Below are 14,466 nucleotides of genomic sequence, written 5' to 3' on the forward strand. Positions count from 1 at the left end.
CTCCCAAAAGGCCCCAACTCCAAATACCATCACATAGGAGGGTAGGGCTTCAACTCATACCTTTGATGTTGGGATGAGGGAGCCACAGACATTATACCTTTGATGTTGGGATGAGGGAGCCACAGACATTCAGTCCATAACACACTCCCACTCCTCCCTTTACTTAGCCACTTCTGTTCTTCCTTGCAATTTCACTGTGGATGTTACTTCTTCCAGGAAGGTTTCCTTGATTTCTGCCTCCCCCACCCACAACACACACACATACAAAGGTGGACTAAGTAGAGCCCCATGTGCCTCCAAAGCATATTTTTGACTCTTCCTTTCTGTAGGAGTGAGGGTTTTTTTTTTTCTTTTTAATATTTATTTATTTGGCTGCATCGGGTCTTAGTTGCAGCACACAGAATCTTTCACTGTGGCCTGTGGGCTCAGTAGTTGTGGCCTGAGGGCTTAGCTGCTCTGCATCATGTGGAACCTTAGTTCCCTGACCAGGAATCAAACCCGTGTGGCTGCATCGCAAGACAGATTCTTAACAGCTGACCCACCAGGGAGGCCCCGCAGAGGGGGTTTTGTTTCCTCTGCAGGCGACCTGCTCCAGAGAGCCGTCCTCTAACCTTAGTGCCATTATCACCCTTTCAGGACCACCGGGCCCCAAAGGCGATCCGGGGGATGCAGGGAAAGAAGGCGAGCCTGGAATCCCTGGACTACCTGGACTTCGAGGTAATGGAGGCCCCGGGAGGGACCTGGACATACCAGGAAGGGAAGGGGCTCCCCCATCCATCCCTGACTTTCTGCTTATTGTTGATGTTGGTGATGGGGCTCTCAGGACAGTCCCCAATCGACTCAGCTTCAGACGCCCTGTTCTGTTAAAAGACTAAGAGGTTGTTGGTGTAACACGGTGTGTTTTAGTCTCTCAGTCATGTCCGACTCTTTGTGACCGTGTGGACTGTAGCTGTCAAGCTCCTCTGTCCATGGGATTTCCCAGGTAAGAATACTGAAGTGGGTTGCCATGCCCTCCTCCAGGAGCTCTTCCCCACCCAGGGATCAAACCCAGGCTTCCACCTAGCAAGCGGATTCTTTACCATCTGAGTCACCAGGGAAGCCCTGCTGTTAATATAAGTCAGTTAAAAAAATATATAAGTTCTTTCTGATTTGGAAAGCTTAAAACATTTTTTAAGTAGTGTAACACTAAGATGGAGCAAATCCTTTTCCATAGAAAGTACCAGGATCCAAAGGACAAGAGTGCACAGGAGTCTTACAGCTCCCTGAACCCCAGGTCAGGGCCCCTGAGACCAGGATCATCAGAAGGAATCGAGGGCGTCCTCTGATCCAGAGCAACCCTTCAAGTATGCCACACCCCTCGGCATTTCCTGGGTCCCCAGCACTTGACGCTTTGCTTCTGTGGAAACCACCCCAGTCAGTAGACACCCGTCCTCTCCTGCCCTTTGCGACCTGCCCTAGTGACAGCCTGGAAGGTCCAGTAGCTGACAGGGAGGGTACTTTGGGACCTTCTGGAAAGAATGTGTTCTCCTTAGATGCCTTGTCTCAGGAGTTCCTGTTCCATTGCCTTATCAAATTTTGCATCCCAGCCTGTCAATTCTGGAGCCTCTGCTGTGAACAGCATTTTTCTAGGAGAGTGTAGAGTCTTCTTGGGGCTTCCCAGGTGCAGGAGACGAAGGAGACATGGGTTTGATTTCCTGGATTGGGAAGATCCCCAGGGGGAGGGCACAGCAACCCACTCTGGTATTCTTGCCTGGAGAATCCCATGGACAAGAGAAGCCTGGAAGGCTATGGTCCATAGGTCGAAAAGAGTCAAACATAACTGAAATGACTGAGCATGCACACACTTAGAGTCTTCTAAGTCAGCAGTCCCCAGCCTTCTCGGCACCAGGGACCGATTTCATGGGAGACAATTTTTCCATGAATGGTGAGGTGGGGAGATAGTTTCGGGATGAGTCAAGTGCTTTAAATTTACTGTGCACTTTTTTTCTATTATTATTACTTCAGCTCCACCTCAGATCATCAGGCATTAGATCCCGGAAGTTGGGGACCCCTGTTCTAAGTGATGTAAGAAAAGGGGAGGCTTATCAGGGGAAAGGTATCTGCTTATTTATGTCAGGAATCACACCTCCAAACCCTCTCCTTCCTAAATCTCTAAGGAGGCTGCATACAGGGGAGGAGGCAGAGGCTGGTGGAGGCAGAGCTCACAGCCTGGCCTTCACTCCTGGCCTCCACCTCTCAGCACAGCTCCCTAAACTCAGAAGTTAAGGATCCCCAAGGGCTTCCAGAGCAGTCTTTTTCTTCCTCAGTCAGTGATGGGATGGGGGACCCCTGGGCATATCCTGCATGAGATTCAGAATTCCATGACAGCAGGGCTGTTGGCCTACAGGAATGTTATGTTGAGGGGCGGAGGGGAAAGGAATCAAGCCCTTTTCTGAGGTCCTTCCACCCTCTTGGGACCCTGGTCATTTGGTGTTTGCTGTAGAGGAATCATGAGTGAAAGGCAGATTTCTTCATGTCTTGGAAAAAGGCCAAAGAAAACGAAGTAACATTCAAAGCAGGAAAGAACAATTAATTAGTTAATCAGAGTGCCCTGCTTTGCAGAGATAACTTTGGGCTTAGGTCAGGCCTCCAGGGGCGGAGGCCTCACTGGGTAAAAGCAGTTGTTGACTTCCGGTCTCCATGGTGACCTGCGGCTGGTGTCACGGGCCTTGGGGCCCGAAGCCCTGGGGCCTGATAGATCAACAGCCTGTCTCACCCCAATTATTGAGCTTTTGGACTTCCTCCTTGTCAGCCTGCCATCCCCTTCTCTACACTTCCCTGTGTTTGCTGCAGGGAAGGGACCTTTCTATTTTTTTTTTTTTCCTATGGAATGAGGAGTGATTTCATCTTCTTCCTATCCTAAGTACCAATAAGCCCTTTTCATCCAGCATGAGATGAAGCCAGCCCATCAGGGCTAAGATCCTGTCTCCAACAGTGTCTGCTGTATGACCTTGGGTAGGTTGCCTCACCTCTCTGGGCCTCAGTTTTCTCATTGGTAATACAGGTGGAATAACACCTAAGATTATGGGGAGAATTAAATAAGATACTTAATGAAAAGCATTCAGGAAAGTGCCTGGCACATTCAAAAGGCTCAAGATTTTTTTGTAAATCTAAATCTCCAGCATAGGTAGAGCTAAAGAGAGCTCGCCCAAATGAGTTTGGCACCTCCGACATTGCTCACAATAGACTTGGACCTTTCTTGGGGAGGGATCCAGACTCATTGGGTTAAAGGTACTGACAGGGAGAGATTGTGTTGGCCTTTTGGGGTCTGTTTTTGCAGCATCTTTAACTGAAAAAAATCAAGAAGCAGAGGCAACAGGAAGATGCATGGTTGAGCCAGACAGTGGTCACCGAGGGCCCTTCCATTTCTGAGTCTGAGGCCCCAAAACTTTCTTGTCTCCCCTAGGTCTGCCAGGGGAGAGAGGGACCCCAGGACTGCCCGGCCCCAAGGGTGATGAAGGGAAGCTGGGAGCTACTGGACCAATGGGCATGCGTGGCTTCAAAGGTAACACTGCATCTCAGAGCATGCTTGCTTACCACCCACCCCTGAACACCAACTTGGGCACTGGAGTGTGGACTGGGTTCAAATTCTGGTTCTGTCACTGACCCGCTGAGTGACCTTGAGCAAGTCACTGAATCTCCTTAAGCATCTGCTTCTTTTCTTCCTTTTCTCTTTTTGGCCATGCCATGTGACATGCGAGATCTTACTTCCTGGATGAGGGATGGAACCCATGCCCCCTGCAGTGGAAGCGTGGAGTCCTAACCACTGAACCACCAGGGAATTCCCATTAAGCATCAGTTTCTGCATCCCCAAACTAGAAATCCTCATGATGCCATATTTCACAGGGCTCTCATGAGGGTTACATGGAATGTATATGAGTGAAAATGAGCAGTAAACTCTAAAGCACTATAGAAATGCAAGGGCGTGTTCCTGTGCTTGCGGTTCAGTGATGTAATGAGAGGAAACCGGGTCAGGAGAACAGAGACTGCAAACCCAGGCTAGCCCTCCCCGCAGCACGGCCAGATTCCTTACAGTTTATCATATTCTTCTGGTCCCCCAAATAGTTAAAACTTCAACCAGTTCTCAGATTTCCACGGTCAATAGTGTTTCTTCTGACTTGTTTTCCTTCATGTTAATAGTCACCTTGTTCCTTTTCAGGGGAGCCCACTTTAGAGTCATTCCCATCTTTGCATGTTCATTTCGAGTCTCCAAACCTCCTAGCACCATTGCAGAAGAAGAAATCTGACACTCTTTCCCTGGCCTTTGCCTCCTCCCTTGTTCTCACCCCACATGAAGGATGACCTGTTAATCTTGGATCACTGGGAATTTTTATTCTACTTTCTGACTGGTGATTAAACAGACTGAGGTTTTCCTTCCTCTTATATCCACATTTTTAAAAATTGATTTTTAAAACACATTACAAAAGCAGCGCATGCTTACTAAAAACAATTCAACAATACAGAAATGCATAAAGTCTAAAGTACACAGTGAGTGCCCTCCTTCGTGGTCTCTTACGTGCTTACTCTTCAGAGTAACTACTGTAAACACTTTGGAGCACATCCTGCCAGACTTTTTTCCAAAAGGACATTCATATTTACTATATGGTTGCCTTGGTTTTTTTTTTTTTTTTTTTTCATAACTTGGATCACACAAGGCATCTTCCCCTGGAACTTGCTGGCTTCCTTTTTTTCATGAGAGAATTTGCCATAAGCTTTTGATTTGCAGTTGTCTTTCTGGAGGCACTTGGATGGAATCCCCTGGTCTTTTTAATGTCCCCTTGAGTGGTGTCAGGACCCTTCAACTTCTTTGTAGAGTGAGATGTTAGCTGAGAAAAGAGCTTTGTTCTTTTAACCATATCCTGGGAAGGAAATGCCACAATTCCCTGGAAACTCTCCCTCATGTTGTATAGCCTCCCCCACCAAAAAATCTGCCCGATGTAGAACCTCTGTTTCTCCTTGTAACTGAAGACCCTCCCTGCTTCCTTTTCTTCCTGCATGCTTATTAGAGCAACCTTGGATTTGAGCTTCTAAAATTTTGGCTATTTAATAGGAATATCTTTTCTTTGTCTTCTCCCTATGGGATACCATGCACTCCTTTAAGTCTGTGCTGCGATGGTCCTCTGTGTTTTAATTAAGAGGGAAGGAAACGTCTTGGCTTGGTGCCCACCCACCCTGCTCCCAAGGAGGACTGGACAGACAGCATAACTGACTCGAGCTCTTACCTTCCTGCCATACATGCCCTGCAGGTCTGCAGGCTCCTGCCTCAGCATTTCTCTGGTTTGGGGTTAATGTCTCCTGCAGATAAGACTTTGTTCACCATGCAGATTTATTTCCATTTCTAATGTGGGTTTTCCTCCTCTGTTCTAGGTGATCGAGGCCCAAAAGGGGAGAAAGGAGAGAAAGGAGACAGAACAGTGGATGCCAGTAAGGAAATTCTGTTGGGGTCACTGGATTCTGGGTCGGCACGGGTGTGGCTATTACCCCAAGCAGCCCCACAAGTTTTGGGGTCTGGAAGATGGAGCCATTGGCCCTGACTCCAGTGTCAAAGAAGCTACCTACCTGCTCTAGGGCTCAGTTTGTCCAGCAAGAGAGGATTATACCCCAGGAGCACAGGCTATGTTTCCAGTGGTTGTATAAGGGTCTGGAGGCAGACTGCCCAGGCTTCTTTCTGGTTGCCTCACTATGTAATGTGTGCCTCAGTTTTCTCATCTATAGAATGGGAATTAAAAGTGTTCTTACATCATAGAGTCATTGTGAGAATTAAATGAGTCAATCCATGTAACTGGTGGTTAGGACACATGGTTAGGACTCAGTATAAATTGTTAGTATCCTATGTAATACACCAATTCAGACAGACTTTCTCAAATCATCAGAGATGCTTGCTAAAATTCAGTTACTGACTTCATTAAAGAGCTGGACCTACCTGGGTGGTTATATGGGGAAAGGTGTTGAGGCTAAGCAGAAACCTGTTTGTTTTTTCCCTCTGCCACTAACTGAGCAGTGACGCTGGAGATCTCATTTGGCAGACCACTGAGTCCAGAAACGGATGTCTCTCCAACCAGGGTCCTTCCTACAGTGTTTACGAGGGAAGTCAGCTTATCTAGTTATGACACTCTTTTCCAGGGCTTATTTCCATTATGAAGGGCTCCATGTAGAAACTTGGAGAGACTGCCAGAGAAGAGCGAGCCTCCAAGCCAAGTTTCAACGAATAGAGTTTTCTAGCCAAGTTAAAAAAATGGTACCAGCACATAGTATTCTGGGGGCTCTGAAATCTACCATCTGGGTAAAGGCTCAAGCTGTTTACCCTCTTCTAAGGCATATAGGCTCTGGTGTGGGCTCTCCAGGAATCCAGGGCCTGGGGAAATGGACAGATACCACTGTAGATGCACGCTTTGGACCCAGCGTGAGGGTTTCCTGAAGGCTGATCCTTGGTTTCAGTGGGTCCTTAAAGTGACACTTTCATCCAAGCTATGCAGGGCCAAGAGACCTTGCTCTTGAATAGTACCTTCTCCAAAGTCCCTGAACCTTTATCTTGCCTCCTACTTCCTCTGCCCTTTCCTTTCCTAGGACAGTGGTTAAGGATCCAATAGGAGAAATGTATGTGATAGCTTTTTGTCTCTCTAAAGCGATGGGTGTACCTGAGGACAGGTATGCCCATATCTACAGGGACTTCATACTCTCATCTTCCCTTGCTGTGCCATGCCAAGTGGCTTCAGTCATGTCTGAATCTTTGCAACCCCATAGACCATAGCCTACCATTGGATTCTCCAGGCAAGAATACTGCTCCAGTATATGGGCTGCTATGTCCTTCTCCACACCTTACCTTGGATGCTGTAATCCACAAGCAAACTATATGCTTTCTAGCATTATCTAGAGTCCCTTTCACGGAGAAGGCAATGGCACCCCACTCCAGTACTCTTGCCTGGAAAATCCCATGGACAGAGGAGCCTGGTAGGTTGCAGTCCATGGGGTCGCTAAGAGTCAGATACGACTGAGCGACTTCACTTTCACTTTTCACTTTCATGCATTGGAGAAGGAAATGGCAACCCACTCCAGTGTTTTTGCCAGGGATGGGGGAACCTGGTGGGCTGCCATCTATGGGGTCACATAGAGTCGGACACGACTGAAGTGACTTAGCAGCAGCAGCAGAGTCCCTTTCAAGGATAGCCAAGGGCTTGACTGGGAATGTCTCAGCTAGAAGAGATGTGTTGGACCATGCAGGAGCCAAAAAAAAAAAAAAAAATTGAAGGCAAAGGAAGGGAATCTAGATCTGATCTAGGATGTCAGTGATATATCTGAGTCACATTTCTTTGAGAGCTGGGCAAACTACTTCGTCTCTTGAACACTGCCTTCTACAGCTCTTTGCTGACTGTTGACTTTTGGTAGAACAGTGCCAAGGCAGCTGAGAAGGACCCTGACATTCCCCTGTGAAATGGAGAAGTCCTGCTGGGGTGGTGGGAAAGGAGGGACTGTGGAAAGATGACCTCTGAGAAGGATAGCAGAGACACCACCCACCCAGTGTGTACCCATGGGTGCTTGTCAGACTCTTTAGCAGCTTCTCCAGCTGCTCAAGAGCAGGGGCGGGCTGCGCTGGGCAAGCCTGGAAGAGCTGTGCGCTGTCAGTCACCATGCAGCCCCTGGGGATGTTTTCATCTGTTTACCTTGCCTCGGTGGGCCTGGCTGGGTTGGTTTTGCAGTGGAATTGGGCCCTGAAGCTGGGGGCACAGTGTATAGGGGATGGGTGTGGGAGAGAGCTGAATCGCAGAGGTTGGGGACTCCCCCAGGCATGGGCAGGGAGCCTGGGGGAAGGGCATCAAATCCACCTGGCCCTGGAGCCTCTATTCTGCACTCAGAGGCTGGCCAGCCCCTTCTCAGGCACTGCTGGTGTTCTTTTTTGCCCTGAAGGGGCTGTACCCTCCCTGGAGCCCAGAGCTCAGATAACTGCCCCCGACAGAACCCCAAAATGTCTCCATTGGTGATGGAGCAGGAAAGTGGGGTGGCTTTGCAGGTTCAACCCCATCGACAGGGGACCGTACACGCAGCATGCAAGGCATGAAAGACACACATAAGCATTGCAGACCCACCAGGCTGAACGGCCTTGTCCATTTCCCGTTCTCAGAGGCCTGGAGTGGGGAGTAGAGACTCTCAGGGCAAGGAGCAGAGGCTGGACAGAACACCCAGGCCTCGGCCTTCCCTGATTCTGGAATGAGAGGAAGGCCTCTGGTCTTTTTTTTGGCTGTACTGGGTCTTCGTTGCTGCACATGGACTTTTTCTAGTTGCTGCAAGTGAGGGCTACTCTCTAGTGTGGTGCTCAGGCTTCTCTTGTTGCAGAAAAGGGGCTCTAGAGCGCATGGTCTTCTTTCGTTGTGGCTCCTGGGCTGCAGAGCACAGGCTCAATCATTGTGCACAAGCTTGGTTGCTCCTTAGCATGTGGGATCTTCCTGGATCAGGGGTGGAACCTGAATCTCCTGCATTGGCACGTGGATTCTTTACCGCTGAGCCAGCAGGGAAGCGTCCCCACCCCTGCACCTTTTTTTGGTGCACCTCTTTTTGGTGCACCTCAAAGCTTGTGGGATCTTAGGTCCCTGACACAAGGATTGAACTCACGCCCTTGGCAGTGAAAGTATGGAGTCCTAACCACTGGACCGCCAGGGAATTCCCAGGCCCCTGGTCTTCAAGAGGAGGAGTGGGCTCCTTAAACAACTTCAAGGAGCCCCCACCTGGAGATAGGGGTGACAGGGTCTGAGGCTGAAGGAGGGTGATTGAAGCTCTTCAGGGCTGAGACCTGGGTCTTCCCACGGCCTCCACCCACCAGCCTGCCTCTGCTCATGCCAAACCCACACTGTAGTCAGACTCCTGGTTATGTTTCCACTGAACTCTGGTCCCAGAGGCATTCACTGGATCGCTGGGACTGAGGTTCTGAGGAGGGGCCAGGAGATCATCTTACAGAAAAGTGAGGAAATTCTGATCCACGCTGAGTGCCTACTTCTAGGAGGGGGTTCTTAGTCATTCCTCCAGCCCAGGGCAGCCTCGCCATGAGTTCCCAGGGGTGAAAGAAAAAGTTCTCAGCCCAGGGCTCCACCTTCCTTAAAAAAGGATGTGGTAGAGGAGGAACCCTCCTCGAGGAACCCAGCTTGCCCTAAGGCTTGGAACCTTTACCAAACACCTCCTACCCTGGTGGCACAGTGGTAAAGAATCTGTCTGCAATGTAGGATCCCCAGGTTCAATCCCTGGGAGGGGAAGATCCCCTGGAGTAGGAAATGGCTCCAGTATTCTTGCCTGGGAAATCCCATGGACAGAGGAGCCTGGTGGGCCTCAGTCCATGGGGTCCCAAGAATCCAAGATGACTTAGCAACGAAACCTCCACCACCACCTCCCACCTTTAACAGCAAAAACCTAAAACTCCAGCAGGTGGGGGTGTTACTATATTAAAAGGATTGATGAGAAAAAACATAGACCCCTCCTCAGGTCAGAATCGGAAGTTGGAGGTTTTCCTTTGAAGAAGGCATTATAGCAAAGACTTCTCAGGACCCATGTTTTAAGTCAATATTAAATTATTTTTCAGAACAAGATCTTATAATTATTGATCCTTGTTTTGGCCTGGAGTCATAGGGTTTTAGAGTCTTAGGATTTTAGAGTCATAGGGGTTGGATGGTGTTTCAAACCATCTCCTCTTCCACTCCAGACAGCTGGACAGAATTCCCACAGTCTCCCAGCTAGGTCATGGTGAAAGTGAGGCTAAATAGAATGCAGAGCTTCTGATTTCTGCTTGATGAGAAGTAAAGGTCTTTTGTTGTTGTTGTTTGTTTGTTTGAGGCAAGGCTGGTACCATGTTTGGCTTTTGAGAGTTTGGCCAAGAACAAAAAAGTTAGGTTTGCACATCTCAAGACAGGAAGACATTTGTTTTACCCTCATCGATGGTCCATTTGCAAGAAAAATAAATAGTACTTTTGCAGCGAGGGAGTAAGTAAAGGATCTGTGTTGTTTAAGCCCCACAGTGTGGATTTCAAGCAGGATGTAAATTCAGATTGTTTAAAAATGTTTCCTCAATTAGGATTCACATGGGAAAAAGCATGCAGGAGGGGCCGGGGTAAATTCCAAGCCAGAGCTTAGCGATAGCTATCAGTAGCATCTCAGAAAAACTGAAAAATGGTTAACACCTTGTGTGTGTTTTCAGTATGTAGGGAAGTAGGTTTCTGTGTGTTAGGCAGGGTGGGGAACCAGTGGACACCCTGCTAAGTCACTGCAGTCGTGTCCGACTCTGTGCAACCCATAGATGGCAGCCCACCAGGCTCCGCTGTCCCTGGGATTCTCCAGGCAAGAGCACTGGAGTGGGTTGCCATTTCCTTCTCCAATAGTGGACACCCTAGCATGCAGTATATAAGCTCAAAATAAGTTATCAGGATGGTGGTTTCTAGACAGTTCTTTTCCATCGCTGCTGAGATGTCTCTGTCTCTGCTTTAACCAATTCTCAATGTTTTGTTTTGTTTTGTTTTCTGGCTATGCCTCACAGTATGTGGAATCTTAGTTCCCCGGCCAGGGTTTGAACCCATGCCTCTTGGCCGTGGAAACTCAGAGTCTTAACCACTGGACTGCCAGAGAATTCCATCTATCTCTCTTTTAGAACCTGTGTGTGTGTGTGTGTGTGTGTGTGTGTGCGCGCGCGCGCACGCCCGCGCTCAGTCGCTTCAGTTGGATCTGACTCTTCAAGACGCTATGGACTATAGCCCTCCAGGCTCCTCCATCCATGGGATCCTCCAGGCAAGAATACTGCAGTGCGTTGCCATGCCTTCCTCCAGGGGATCTTTCTGACCCAAGTCTCTTTTGTCTTCCGCCTTGCAAGTGGGTTCTTTACCACTATCACCACCTGGAAAGTCCCTCTTTCAGAATATAGGATGCAAAGACCATCCACTGGAGTCTATGAACTGCCTTCCATCCATCCCTGTCTCTGGAGATGCCAGGGAACCTGTCTGGGATAGTGTAGTGCCAGAAGGTAGCATTCTTTCAGACCTGAGGGACTGAATTTGTTGCAATAATGCTTCTTTCAGACCAGACTTTTTATGTACACTTATATCTATTAGTCCAACCGTGTGCACATTTTATTCCTGGTACAACTTTACTACCTCAGCAACAGCATGATTTGAAAGTAAACCACACTTCCAAGTGAAAGTAGGCACTCAGTCAGGACTGCTAACCAACTAGCCCACATTTCACTTAACTCTCCAGTCCTATCCAGGAGGCATAAATCATGTGCCTGTTAGAGAGATAAGAAAGCTGAGGAAGAGGATAAGGAGCCCGCCCCGACCCAGCGGCATTCGTCCGGGGCAGAGCCAAGACCCAGGACGGGTCTGGAGTCCACTAGCAGCCCTTGTGCTGCCATCTTGGATTCTCTTTGATTCTCGGATTCATTCTCTCTGACCTTTGACCTGGGGGTCAGCATGGGATCCTTGTGGGCCACTCTCCTTAGTGGGTTTAATATGAAATTGCTAATTTCTTTCTTACCAATGCTCATTGTTTAAAATTTATTTTTATAATTGAAGTTTAGTTGATATAAAATGTCATATGTTATAGATGTACAATATAGTGATTCATAATGTTTAAACATTATACGCCATTTACAGTTATCACAAAATATTGGCTCTGTTCCCAAGCTGTACAAAGCATCCCTATGTTATACCTAATAGTTTGTACCTCTTTATCCCCTACCCTTGTCTTGCCCGTCCCCTCTTCCCTCTCCCCACTGACAACCACTTGTTTGTTCTCTGTGTCATTGAGACTGCTTCTCTTTTGTTATACTCACTAGTTGTATTTTTTTACTTATTTTTTTAGTTTTTTAAAAAAGTTCTCGATGTGGATCATTTTTAAAGTCTTTACTGAATTTGTTGCAATAACGCTTCTGTTTTATGTTTTGGTTTTTTGGCCCCAAGGCACGTGGGTCTTAGCTTCCAACCAGGGATCAAACCTGCACCCGTTGCATTGGGAGGTGAAGTCTTAACCGCTGGACAGCCGGGGAAATCCCTAGTTGTACTTTTTTAGAGTCTCAGTTACTTTTAAGAGACTTTTCCCCATCTCAGAGTTTGTTCTTTATTTCACCAAGCCCTCACTGTCTCACCTGCTTGGGGGCTTCTGGGATCGGCCACACTAAAGTTTTCATGCCTGGGATGGGGGCTCTGCCTCTGACAGCAACACTTCCCCCCTCACGGGCTTTTCCTGTTCTTCCTGGCTGATTGTGTTCAGTTTCTGCCTTTGTTCATCCCTTCTTTTTATCCTCACATAGTGTCCCTGACAGATGCAAACACCACAGAATGGTGGAGATGGAAAGTGTTTTTTAAATGTTTCTTCCCTTCCCTTTATTTTTGGTGATTGAGAATACACGGAGATACAAAACTCACTCAGAAAAATTGTCTCGCGGCAAAGCAATGGTTTTTCCAGTAGTCATGTTCAGATGTGAGAGCTGGATCATAAAGAAGGCTGAGTGTCAAAGACCTGATACTTTCAAACTATAGTGCTGGAAAAGACTGTTCAAGGGAACAGTCAGTCTCTTGAACAGCAAGTCTTGAGAGTCCCTTGAACAGCAAGGAGATCAAACCAGTCAATCCTAAAAGAAATCAACCCTGAATATTCATTGGAAGGACTGATGCTGAAGCTGAAGCTCCAATACTTTAGCCACCTGATGCGGAGACCTGACTCACTGGAAAAGATCCTGATGCTGGGAAAGATTGAGGGCAGGAGGAGAAGGGGAGACAGAGGATGAAATGGTTGGACATGAATTTGAGCAAATTTTGGGAGATGGTGAAGGGCAGGGAAGAGAGGGGTGCTGCAGTCCACGGGGTCACAAAGAGTTGGACACGACTGAGCAACTGAACAAGAAATACTGCTTTGGGTGCTGGCTGGAGCAGAGTAGGAGACACTTGAGAGAGAAATGAGCACAAGGACGGAAGATAAGGAGTGCTGGGAACCTGATAAGAACTGAGCAGACACAGGCGAGGCCTGTCCTGAGGGTCAGTAACCCAGCCAGCACAGCACAGAGCCAGCTTGGAAGGGAGTCAAGAGGGCAAGGGATTCGTCTCACTTCTGCCACAGAGAAAAGGCAGACGTGTGGAAGGAAAGAAATGCTCAGGGAAGAGAATGTCGGTTATTCACTTACTTAGCGAACATTTGCTGGGCCTTCGCTGGAGACCAGGCCCTGGCTGAGCGCCCCATGAGGAAGGCTTGTCCTCACCTTGAGGAGCTGAGGCCGGCAGTTGAGAGGGACATGCAACATTCCTCAGAGAGCATGGTGGGGGCTGTGGGAGACGAATGTACAAAGGGGGTCACTGGATGACGTGTCTTTGATCCAAGTCTTGAAGACCAAGTTGGTGTCCATCTGGTGCCTGGAGAAGGTGAAAGAATTCCAGGTAGAGAACCTCACATAAACCAGCAGAGCACTATCTGATTAACCCAAAACGTTTGGTGCAGCAACCTTGGCAGGAATCGAAAACTGAGGCCAGGAAGGCATCTGGGGATCCGTGGACAGGAGGTCAGGCTTGGTCTCTGGGCAGCCAGGATGAGCTGCAGACATCGTGTGATGTGGCAGCAGTGGGAGGTGAATAGCCAGGTGGAGACCCAGGCTAGAGGCAGGACCCAGGCCGGGACACGAGCCCCAGCCGTCCACAGTGGCCCTCGGCACCTCAGCCGGAGCTGGCGCCCGGCAGGCTGGCTGTTCCCCCGACGAAAGGTCCACTTTGGGCTCAGGCTTCCCTGCTGAGCTACTTCCCTTAGAGAAAATCCCGTTTTTCAGAATCCCCGATTTCCTGAGAAGGAGAGGGGACAGGCGGGCTGCAGAGCAGCAATCCTGAGATCTGAGTGCCCTTCTGACCCAGCCATGTGGCCTTGAGGTCACCCTCTGAACCTCTCCAACCGCAATTTCCTCTTTTCTCCTCTGCTCTGTGCACGATCTGGCCCTGTCGGCATTCCGCTTTGCCAAGAGCCTGTATTAAGCTTTCCGAAAACAAATCCAGTGACTTTTCCTGAAAGCTTCCAGCGACCCCTTCCAGGAGACCTTCAGATTGCTCGATGCAGAAAGCCGCTCAGTTTCGATGAATCCGAGCCGCCCTTGGTTTGATGTCTTTGAATAGATCCAAGAAGCCTAGGAAATGCACGAAGCTGGGCTCCTTTAAGAAGCCAGGGGGGTGAAGTGGGGGAGTGTGGTGGGAATAGGGAGGCTGCCTGAGAGCCTCTGATGTTCCCAGCCAAGAAAACAGAGGGAAGAGCTGAAGCTTGGGCCCTGGGGCAACGCAGCCCCCTTGGAGAATCTGAGATCTCACAGAGAATCAGAGGATGCTGGGAGATCACTAACAGGCCCACTAGGATTTGTGTTCTGGGCTTCCCAGGTGGCGCAGTGGTAAGGAATCCATTTGCCAGTGGAGGAGATACCTGGGTCACGAA

General features: G+C 48.8%; 1 protein-coding gene across 1 annotated transcript in view; it reads left to right on the forward strand.

Annotated features, from left to right (window-relative positions):
* SCARA5 (scavenger receptor class A member 5) overlaps nucleotides 1-14,466 on the forward strand; it is a 133,866-nt gene that overhangs the window by 91,196 nt on the left and 28,204 nt on the right. The window contains exons 5-7 of the mRNA XM_025281400.3: nucleotides 637-717; nucleotides 3,446-3,544; nucleotides 5,407-5,463. Coding sequence (XP_025137185.1) covers nucleotides 637-717; nucleotides 3,446-3,544; nucleotides 5,407-5,463 — 237 coding nt within the window. The remainder of the gene's footprint in view (nucleotides 1-636; nucleotides 718-3,445; nucleotides 3,545-5,406; nucleotides 5,464-14,466) is intronic.

Source organism: Bubalus bubalis, chromosome 3, assembly GCF_019923935.1.
Source record: "Bubalus bubalis isolate 160015118507 breed Murrah chromosome 3, NDDB_SH_1, whole genome shotgun sequence".
Taxonomy (NCBI): Eukaryota; Metazoa; Chordata; class Mammalia; order Artiodactyla; family Bovidae; genus Bubalus; species Bubalus bubalis.